Source organism: Hibiscus syriacus, unplaced genomic scaffold (genome assembly GCF_006381635.1).
Source record: "Hibiscus syriacus cultivar Baekdansim isolate YM2019G1 unplaced genomic scaffold, ASM638163v2 tig00111877_pilon, whole genome shotgun sequence".
NCBI lineage: Eukaryota > Viridiplantae > Streptophyta > Magnoliopsida > Malvales > Malvaceae > Hibiscus > Hibiscus syriacus.
Window position 1 is genome coordinate 1,084,414 of NW_024063208.1, and position 12,241 is coordinate 1,096,654.

General features: G+C 35.1%; 1 protein-coding gene across 1 annotated transcript; it reads right to left on the reverse strand.

The window, feature by feature from the left end:
- Positions 1-453: 453 nt before the first annotated feature.
- Positions 454-8,783, reverse strand: LOC120172752 (probable transcriptional regulator RABBIT EARS). Its single transcript, XM_039180138.1, has 2 exons — positions 8,576-8,783; positions 454-812 (listed from the first exon to the last, which is right to left on the reverse strand). The coding sequence occupies exons 1-2, from the start codon at positions 8,781-8,783 to the stop codon at positions 454-456; spliced, it is 567 nt and encodes a 188-aa protein (XP_039036069.1).
- Positions 8,784-12,241: the final 3,458 nt, after the last annotated feature.

Sequence of the window (12,241 nt, forward strand, 5' to 3'; positions counted from 1 at the left end):
TAACAATAATCTTGGATCTACCTCTGTCATTGCAGCCGGACTTTGAGGAGTTCTTGAAGGTCTTAAGCTTGCATGGTCATATGGTTTTGACAAGATTCAACTTCAATTGGGTAGCTTGGATGCTTATCACCTTCTTAAAAATGCATCATCCTACAGCTCTTATTCCTTAATTCGTGAGATTACGATGTTACTCAACCAAGCTTGGTTTTTGGACTTTAAGCTCATCCGACGAGAAGCAAATATGATAGTGGATTCTTTAGCAAAGATCTATGGTAGTGATGCTCGCCAACTAGTCATTTTTTACTCCACACTGATTCTGCATATAGTCGGATTTGATATAATCTACGGAATATAGTCGGAGTTCGATTTAGACTCATGTATTACATATCTGAATATCAAAGAACTGAGCTAAAGGGAAAAGAAAATCAGGTTACAGTTATATTGATGCCACCGTTATAGAACACCAAGCCTGAGCTCAAGGTCCAAGTCTTCCATTGAACTTGCAGGCTTAAGTTCAAGAACCCTCCATAGAAGAGGAGAACATTGCATCACCTTTGGTCGTTTATTACAAGGCACGGTTGCTAGGTTTCCGAACAAGACGGAACTCAACCCGAAGGACAAGTCGGTCTCTACACGATCAATATCTTCATCGGATCCCGAGGTCGTATCACCGAGAGGCCTTTTCGACCCAAACGACGAAGAAACCCTAGAATAATGGCCAATGGATTGGTCATCAAGGGATTGTTTAAGCTTAGCTCTATCCCTTCTATGAACATTCATGTGACCACCAAGCGCTTGAGCCGATCCGAAAACTAGACCACAGAAACCGCAAGGATACCACCTGGGAGGCCATATGCATCACCTCGAACACCTCGTCGCGTCTTCTGCAAACACCTTCTCTCCCCATGATGAATCACTTGAACACTTCATTGATACTTCAAAATGGTGGTTTGATTGCTTTTCAAGAACAAGAAAGAGGGTTTATATAGGAGTAAATTAAGGGCATTTCAACCCTACATTGACATCCAGTGAAGCTCTTCAATTGTTCTTTTAGCAGATTTGACAAACAATCTCTGTTTTCAAGTATTATTTTGTCAAGTTATTCAAAGGGGATTGATCCACATGTGTGAAAGAAACTAAGGGGCCATTAGTTCATGATGGATATGATAATAACTGTTCGATTAAGTCCTGCTCGCTTGGTTTACACAATACGAAAATAACCATTTTCTTCTCTTTTTTAATAGGATGCACCAAGGGTTTTTATAAAATCATCTCTTTTATTCACTTCAATTGTTATCATTGTTATTAATTTTATTTGAATATTTAACCAACAATAAATAAACTATCAGATTGAATACGAAAATCAACATGAAATATTTTTTTTAAACAAATATTATAAACTAACTTAGCGATGAATCCAAAAATATTTTTTAGGTGAAGATATATATTATTAATAGAAAACTTTTATATGAACCAAATACATAAAGTTTCATGTGAATATTATCAATAAAATAAAAAACTACGTAAATAAATTCAGATTTTAAGATGAATACGTACTCATCCTAAAATATATATACATCGCCGCTAAACTAACCCACAGACAAGTTTGATCTCATACCATCTCATTAACTAATAGGTAAAGTATGCCTTAAGTTATTAAATTATATTCAAATGACCATTTTGTTTAAATTTTTAAAAGTTATAGAATAAGGTATAATGATAAAATTACATTCGAAGGTTTACATAAATGTCACTTTATTCCTATTCTTTTTTTTGTTAACATTTTAGTCTCCAAAGTATCAATTTTTAACATTTTTACATGTACTTGCTGAAGTAGCATGTGCCACATAACCTAAACGGATGATGTGTCATGTGTCATACCCTTAAACAATATTATGGCATGTGCCACATCACCCAAAGCGTTAACTAATTGACGATTTTCATTCAATAGGGCCTAATTTGATCAAAGATTAAAAAGTTGGGGGCTAACGTACTAAAAAAAGAGAGGAGAAAATAGTCATTTATGAAAACATTGGAGGATAACTTTATCATTATAGTATAAAATAATCATCAAATTTATTAAATTTTTATATCTATGATAATTTTACAACGATGATCTTATGATCGTTTAATGAATTTAATGATTATTTTACAATTTTTCTTAAAAATAAAATCTGAACGATGATTAATTGATTATAGTTTAATAACATCTTTTCATGCTATCCGTTAATGGGCTAAGCTGTTACACTAAACCTATTTATGGGTAAAATTAGATTTGTTTTGGCTTAATAGGGCAAACTGAACTATGTTTTGATATAATAATTTATGGCAAAATATTTTTGGACTTGAATTAAATTTATTCAAAGTTTTCAAAAATAATTTAAAGTCCATTTAATTTGGAATTGAGCGCAAAAGAATGTTTTATGAATAGTACCGTACTGTATGAATAGTATCGATACTGTATGAATAGTACTGATACTGTATGAATAGTAGTATTGATACTATGAACAGTACTGATGCTAAAAAATTCCATAATACAAAAATGGTACCGATACTGCTACAATAGTATCGATACCATGAACAGTAGTATCGATACCGTGAACAGTAGTATCGATACTATCAAGCCCAACGGTCAAAAATTCAAATATTATAAAGGTAGTACCGATACTTATTGAAGGAGTACCGATACTTCTTGTTCTGGGCAGTTTTATTTTGCAGAAAATAAATCTCCAACGGCTCCAAAACATCCCCAACGGCTAGAAATGACCACAAACTCATTTCAACCTATAAATCCAAGTTCAAGACACTTGAAGAACGTAGATAACACCTATCCAAGCATTCAAACACAAGAGAAGAGTTTTTCAATCTTATTTTTCTATTGTCTTGTAAATATTTGTTCTTGTGAGCTAAATTTTGTAAACAACTACCTTAGAGAGGTTTTCTTGTTTACATTTCTTTTCCTTTTGTAAAAGGGGATTGGTTTTATCTTAGCCAAGTGAAAAGATAGGGATTGGTTCTAGTTTAGCCATTGAAAAACTAGAGAGTTGTAAATGTTACTCTTGATCATGTCTAAAGAAAGAACAAATTAGTGAATTTGTTAGAAAATCATTGGTGAGGAGCTAAGGTAGTGGATGTAGACTTGGTTGAGAAGTCGAACTACTATAAATTGCTATGCATTTTGTCTATCTTTCTAATCTCCTTACTCCCTAAACAAAACAACCAATTCAACCCCTCTTTGCAAACTCTTTTGGTTGTCAATTCGAGCTTCCGCAAATCCCAACAAGTAGCATCAGAGCTTGACTCATTAGAAGGTTTAACAACCTTGAGACGATCCTTGAAGTAGCTCTACCGATTCCAAACACAACTGAGAAGATAGCTTCCACCTCCGGCTTGTTCTACATGGAAGACTCCCAACCGATTGACAAGCCTCCACATTTCTACGGAGCAAACTAACATCCTTGGCAGAAAGTAATGAAGTTATTTATCCAATTCAATGATCTTGATGCATGGGAGATGACTGAGAACAGATACTCTTCTCCTACGAAGAAAGAGAAGAAATTGAGTGACCAAGAACGGAAGAAAGCTCAACAAAATGCCAAGGCCATGCACATGGTGTTTTGTACATTTGGTCCCGATATCTGTGAAGGAGTTTCTTCTTGTTCGAATGCCAAGGAGCTTTGGAATAAGCTCAAGGAAATATATGGAGACAAGAAAGAAAAACCAACAAAGGTGGTGTTTCTAATGGCTCGTGAAGAGCCCGATGTATCTTCTAACTCAAATAAATTAAATTTTTATTCTTTTAATGAGTTACAAGATGCATACAATGAACTATTTTCGGAGTTTGAGACCATGAACTCCAAATATAAGAAAATGATTTCAAAATTTAAAATTGAAAATGATTTTCTTTTGAAAGCTAAAATAGATTTTGAAAATCAAAATGAAATGTTGAAAAATGATTTAGAGCTTTCAAAAATGAAAATTGAAAGTTTTGAAAAAGAATATTTTGATTTAAAAGTTAAGCTTGAAAGCTTAACAAAAGAAAAAGAAATCATTTTAAATAATTCATCTAGTTTAATAATGGAAAATGCTCACATTACCATTATCATGGTCATATGGAACATGCTTATCCTATAAAGAAAAGAAAATATTTTAAAATTAGACAAGTATGAGTTCCTAAGGGAACAAGGGGTATTGAAACTAACGTCCAAGGATTCAAAGCAATTTGGATACCAAAATCCAAATAAATGTCTCTTGTAGGTGTGTGGAGCAATGGTGATGAAAATGAAGAAATTGAGATGCTCCCGCCACACTTGAAAAAGGAATGAGTAACCTCTAAGCTTAATGCTTTTATTTTGGTTATTTGGTTGCTCATTTAGTTTATGCATGCATGAATTTTGATCTTAAATGGTTATGTTTTGTTTTTCATCTCATTTATGTTAAAAATATGTTATGATGAACAAAATTTTAATAATTTTTCATAATTTTTAGTTCATCATAATGAATTTTGGTCAAAATGGATTTTCAATGCAAATGATATATCTCTGACAATTGATATCAAATTTCAAATGTTTTGATTTTGATTTTTTTTTATTTTTGACCTAAATTTAAATGTTTATGCATGTGTTTTAAATGAAAAAGATATATATCTAACAATTGATATCAAATTCTTCAAATGCATAACATTTTTAAAAACTTTATGCAAATGCACTTAATTTCAATTTGGTATTGCATAAAGTATTTTAGATTTGGATATATTGAATTTTATGTGCTATTAATATGTTTGTTAATTTTTGATGAAATTCAATTTTGATTAAGTGTAAAGATGAAACTTAATCAAAACCTTAGAGATTCCTTTTGTAACATGTTTGTAAAAACTAGGGAATTCTTTGACACGTGGCGAGTGTTCGTGGAGAGATGAGTATCCGCAGACTTAGAATTTTCTTCCTCCTTTTTCCACTTTGATTTTTTTGTAAAAGGAAAGATGAGACTCGTCAAAAATCCGCTCTAACTCAATTAAGACTTTTATTTTGATTTTGACATTTGATTGATGAACTTAGTGCACTGAATTATTGATCGATGTTAGATTTTGACGTTAAAAGTCATCATATTTCACATCCATTTTTTATGATAAAGTATGAGTGGGTTGCAATAGTTATGGACAGTTTCATTTATTTTTGTTTTAATGAAGAGTTATATTTAATAATTTTGTGAGAAATAATGAATGAATTGTATAAAGCTAAAGAAAGAACTCAGAGTTTAGAATACTCTTTTTAATAATTAGAATTTATATATTGACTCATATTGTTTGTATTAAGTTTAAGAGTATAATATTTATTTGCAGGTTGATAAAATAAATAGATAGAATAAATGGAACAGCTCTTCCAAAAAGACATAAATGAATTTAAATTTTGATAGACGAAGGGTTTGGTTGTATTAAGTTTAAGAGTATAATATTTATTTGCAGGTTGATAAAATAAATAGATAGAACAAATGGAACAGCTCTTCCAAAAAGACATAAATGAATTTAAATTTTGATAGACGAAGGGTTTGGTTACATAATTGTGGCTTGTAGAGTAGTACTTCGTAGATATATCAATGCTCTGTAATTATCCCTACCCAAATATGGTTTGTTCTATTTAGGATCTAGGTGTTAAGATAATGTTTCAGGTCAAAAGTTTAGGAATGCGAATAAATGACATTTAAATAAATATTATTGTAAAGTTTGAATTATACACTATCTATATATCTAATAATAACTCTATATTATATTTAAATTTTAGGGTAAAGTATAGTAATGGTCACTGAACTTTTCTAAAACTTTCATTTAGGTTTCCCAACTTTTAAAACTTGCAATACAGTCCTCTAACATTTAGTCCGTTTGCAATATGGTCTCCGACGTTACACTGCCGTTAGTACGTTTGTAATATGGTCACTGACCTTTTCAAGCGCTTGCATTTAGGTCCCCCAACTTTTAAAACTTGCAACACAGTCTTCAATTTCATTATAAACCCCAAATTCCTTTTTAATCTCGAATTTCCTTTTTCGTTTCTCTCTTCTCATTTCCAATGTAACTTATCAGTCGAGGATGCATGGAAAATTCTAATCTAACTTTGAATTATGTGGAGATGTTGACTTGAATAAGGGTCTATTGAGAGAAGACCCGACCAAGGGACTATCGGGACTATTAACGATTCAAGGTGTACTGTTAGATACATGTCATCTTAGGTGAATCATAGATGTTCGATGAAATGCTTGTGAGAAATAAATGGGGTTAGAAATGTAGAGTTGACAAATACTACTAAGATGAACTAAGTATCATTGTTGAAAGTCACCAACAAAGTTGGAATTATTTTGTATAAATGATATATAATAATTTATTCGTTTAATCCTTGTGGTTAAAGATTTTCCAACATATGATCAAATATAATGAATAAATTATATTAGCTGTTTGAGATTTCATTATATTTGATCATTTGTTGGAAAATATTTATTTACAAAATAAACGAAAAAATACTAGTATAGAATAAAATTTACATTAGCACAAAAAGCGGCGATTATACTGAAAAATCACCTTTTCAAACATTATATACCTGTCAGACACCCTTCTATCTTTATTTATCGATCTAACACCCTTTGCAGAAAGACGCGCCCCCTGAAGCGCGCCATACGCTAATCTAGTGCCACGTGGGGTAAGGCGCGCCCCTGAAGCGCGCCTTATGCTGACATGGGTACACGCTGGCTAAGGCGCGGCCCCTGGGGCGCGCCTTATGCCACGTAAGGGTATAGCGCGGTGCAGGGGTTGTGCCTTCCTGCAATTATGACACAAGTCAGAAAGGCGCGCCCCCTGAAGCGCGCCTTTGCTTTAATTACACAACCACCCCGCCCGTTCACACCCCATTCCTTTCCTATAAATACCTCCATTCTCAATCACTTTCATCACACCAAATCCTCTCAACTTCTCTAAAATACTCTTATATTCTCTCATAGCTCTTTAAGGTATATTTTATTATATTTAGCATTTTGTTAGTATTTTATTTAACTATTTAATTTTTTAATATTTTATTTATTTAATTTTTTTGTAGTTATAAAATGGAAGGCGGTCTACTTCATTTGGATGGAAATCATATATCTCGACATTTTGCTGATAGGGTAACATTTTAACATTTTAATTTAATTTAAATTATTAGTAATAATTTATTTATTTAATGCATGATTATTGGTTTATAAATTAATTTTTGTAATTATTTATATTTTAGGAGAGCAACATTATATTAGATCCTTTTATTAGGAACCTTAAGTTAGCGATACCTACCCGTGTCTGGCCGTATTTAGTCGAGACTGGATTCGATTACATAGCTAGATATGAAGGTCATTGTAAGATAGAACCAAACTTGATTTCTGCATTACTGGAGCGGTGGAGGCTAGAGACCTACACATTCCATCTTCCGTGCGGAAAGTTCACGATTACGCTTGAGGATGTTTTTATGCACTTAGGGCTTTCGGTGGATGGAGATGTGATTTCAGGGATATCGCATTGTAGTTGGACTACTTTATGCCGTGATTATCTAGGAGGTGTCCCGCAAAATTTTAACGGTGGTCGGATACCGTTAAATTGGCTAGATGCAAATTTTTAAAATTTGAGCGAGGACGCCTCAGAGGATCAAGTTAAAATGTATCCACGGGCATGTATACTGCAACTGATAGGAGGGTTGCTGATGCCGGACAAATCGTGTAACCAAGTTCATTGTATGTGGTTGCGACATCTTAGCGACTTTCATCTGGTCGAATCACTGAGTTGGGGCTCGACAGTTTTGGCATTCCTGTATAGGGAGATGTGTCGAGTGACTGACTACAGGAAAAATGCTATCGACGGATGTCTCCTTCTGCTGCAGTCTTGGGCATGGTATCGATTTCCCTTTTTATGTCATGTTGTGAAGAACTCGTTCGTATTTCCGCTACTATTGAGGTAATTATAAATCTGATTTCGTATATTAATAGTTTTATCCAGTGTATAATAAAAAAAATCCTTGAATAGGTGGTCTACTGACAGGAAAAATCATCGGGAGCTACCTGATGAATTAGAAAAAATGAGGGTGTTAATCGATCAGAAAGATGGCATAGAGGTATGCATTTTAATGTTTAAAAATCGATTTTTTATTATAGTTATATAATTAGATTATTATTTTGATAAAAAAATATATATTTGTTTTAGTTTGAATGGGTTCCATATTCTAATGATGATGTGAGGATGTGTATCCCACCTGAGTTGAGGGACCCATCAGATGTTTGGATGGTGGTGGACCCTTTGATCTATTATGCGATTGTCGAGTGACACTCCATTGATCGCGTGCTCTGACAATTTGGTTTTGTACAACTAATTCCAGAAGCACCTCGCAATATGGACGAGTTGCATAACACAGATCGACGTGGCAAGTCGGATACAGATTGGCTGGTGAAGTATCATGAGTGGGTCGTGATGTGGGAGGATCGATATCGGCGTCTTCCCCATAGAGAGCCCATTTATGATGACCTCTTGACGGTTACATATGATTGTTATGAGTGGTTCAACAGTAACAGGAAACCATTTCTGCTTTCTGAGGATGCACGAGGGCGGATCTTTCATCGAAATCGATAGAGACGTGCACCGTCACAACCCCATCGTCCCCCGAATCATGGACAGAGAGCAGGTGCTTCCAGTTCATCATCAGATGCACCATCGGAAGCTTCACATCAACCACCGTCTGTAGCGACCTACACCCCATAGCTATATCCGATGTTGTCATCGTCTTTCCCTTACCAGATGCCGCCACCGCTGTCACAGAGTTTTATGACCCTGTCGCGGCCACCGTCACAGAGTTATATGACCCCTCCAAAAGGATATTATGGGTCTATGTTTGTAGATCTGACTTGGGGTTCATATGCTGGTTATTTGGCGGGTGCAACGTCATCACCAATGGCCTCCGTACAGACACCTTCTGTACAGTTTTCACACTCATCGATCTCTGTGTTTTCTGAGTTTTCTATGAGCGGTGGGATAGTCAGTCATACACCTCCAGGGTCCTTATTCTATGGAGGTGCTACATCGTCATCAATTACTCATCAACAAAATGTATATGCTCTTGACGACGACGACGACGATGATAGTGAGGAGTCAGAACCAGTTATACGAAGAAATCCTCCTCGAGACAGACAACCACCACCCTGCGGAACACATTCGCACCGCAGACATCGATAGATTTTGATATTTTATTATATTTGTATTTAGTTGTTTATTTGACTTTTTATTGTAATTTTTTATTATTTATCATTTAATACTTACTTTATTTTGTTAATTTAGTTAGACTTTTTTTAAATTTATTTTGTTAAATTTTTTGGACTTTTTGTTAATGTATTTTGTTAATATTGTTTATTACCATTTAATATCAGTTATTGTAAAATTTTTTATTATTTACCATTTAATACTTATTGTAAGTTTGTTGTATTTAAAATTATATTCAAATATGAAATTTCTATTAGTTTGATAATATTTAATAATTGTGTTTGATAACTTTCTTAAGTTTGTCACTTATTATCTCTTTTATTATAATCACATATAACGTCAACGTCCAATCTCATTTTCTTGTATCGTTTTTTTAATCGTCATCAGCAGTTATCGAATGACATTAACTTTAAGTAAATGCAAATTAAAGTACAAGAAGTATTATTTGATAAACAACAACTACATCAGTTCCTCATCAATGGTTTCTTGATGACAACAGAAGTGGACATGTTCTCCTAGTGTGTCCTGAGTTTCTACAATGCCCACATTTTTTGTCGTGTCTAGATATTTCTTGAATATCCATATCATAATGAATTCAAGTAGATTTTGGATGACCACGCTCCCTCAATAAAGTCGGGTCTGGTACAATCAGAACCCAATTTTGAACCTCATTAGGGTCTTTGTTATTACCTATAAGGGGAACTCAAATTCGTATACCTTAAACACTTCTGATAGTAGGTATACGGGATCCACAAAATGGCTATAGTCTTGACGGGTATACGAGCAAGATGCTATCACATGAGAGCATGGATACTTCAGAACTTGAAAAAACCCGCAGTCGCACCATCTGTCCCGTAGATTTACTCTTAATGACACAACTTCAATCCCTTGAAGAGGTCGCAACAACTCTATGACACGAAACAATTCATGCGTTCTAGAGAAGCTTGTTACAGACATTCCATTTGATGCATCAATTTTTTTGTAGATCTGCAACTAATCTAGGGTGATAGACATGACCACCTTGCATCCAGGTTTGAGCTTGTCCCCCGAGCTTCGCAAAAAGCGCCTCCCAAACGAAAATATGTAGTTTTTACCAAAGCCGCTACAGGTAAGTGATGTGCACCCTTTAAGGTCGAATTGATTGCCTCGACCAAGTTGGTCGTCATGTGTCCATATCGATATCCACCATCATATGCGTTTGTTCATATTTCTTTATCGATGAGGCTGATGTAATCGTGTCCTTTATCGTTCTTCACCCGTAAATCTTGAAGCATAGATTCAAATGTTTGAGAAAGTAGTTCGTAACCTGATAAAAAAATGTAGAACTTTCTAACTTTGTTTCCTTAAAAAATGAAAATGGTCAAAAAAAATGGTGGTTTTGCTTACCCATGCGCACAAGTAATTGACGCTCATCATTCTTCTTGAACCTTCTATAGTAGTTCGTAGCAATGTATCGGATACAATACCTATATTGGACAAAGGGTGTCTACCACAATGGACCGAAAGACTCCATTGCTGCTTTGATCCCAGCTCCGCGATCTGAAATGACACAGATTTTTCCCCTCGTGATAATATTTGAACATAAGTTTCATAGGAAAAAAGCCCAAGAATATGTATCTTCTCCTTCAACGAGAGCAAAGACAACTGGAAGAATGTTGCGGTTACCATCTTGGACAACTGCCAATAGTAAAACTTGATTGTATTTTCTATACAAGTCACATCGATATGGACTACAGGCTTGCAGTATTTGACATCATTAATGCACTGTGGGTAAGTCAAAAAAACTCGGTAGAAATGACATCGATCGCGAAGAACTCAATCATTATGGTATGCATGGGAGATTTCGAAGTCCACAATTATCCCAAGATTCAACATCCGCACCAGCCTAAACCAACTTGAAAGTTCGTTGTAAGATGCATCCCATTCGCCGTGAAGTTTTTTAATGGCATTTTGCTTTGCCTTCCATGCTTTTCTATATGAGACGGAATACCCATACTGCGATTGTATAGCTGAAATCAACATAACAATAACTATATGTGAGCTTGCTTTTACCATTGGCATGATGGCTTGGTAGATCACTTCAGAGTCCAAGTTGGGATGATCTTGGTTGATCCCTCCAGCGAAACATGTGTGAGGACCGTTGTATACCGTTAGTTCCCATTTATTGTTTTTCCTCTTCCTCTTCGATACACGAACCATCCAATTACATCCGTCTTCACGTCAGACACAGTGGCATACATATTTTTCTATCGTAGAGCGAGCGACTTTGGATTGAATAGAATTACGGATATTGTAATTTTTTATAGCCATCATCGCTTCTTCTTTGCTTGAAAACTCGATGCCTAATGATAACTCACCATTGTTTATTGATGAGTAAAATCCGTAGTCACTGAGATTAGGCATATCCGCAAATTCTAGCATGTATATTGCACCATAATCAGCTTCATACATATGTGTTGGAGGGTCAGTTTGTGCCATATTTGAGGGAAATTCATCTATATCATCATCATCGGAGTTGAATTACGATAATTCTGGGTGAATGAATAGTCCAGTCTCAGCAATATCCGCACCTGGCTCACGAAGCAGTTCTTCTGGTGGAGATGGTGGTTCCTCCATGCTCTCCACATTTAGGTCGAAGAACCTACTACTTGCACTCCTTCCCCTTGAACTAGAAGGCATATCGACATTGAGATCAAAAACGTTCGCAGTCAAATACCTTCCCCTGGAGCTTGAAGCCATCGTGTCAAATGGAAACTGCACAAATTATTGTGTCAAGGGCATCTCCATATTAAGGTCAAATAAATTTGCATATGAATGCCTTCCCCTTGAACTGGATACGATGTTGCCATACGGATTATTCGTGGACCCACCTCGGTACAGAACGTAAGCAGTTGCTGATGAATGTCTCCCCATTATGGCATTAAAAATCATTACACATTACTATAGTCGGGCTGTCAACTTGATCAACTTGTTCAGCCAGCC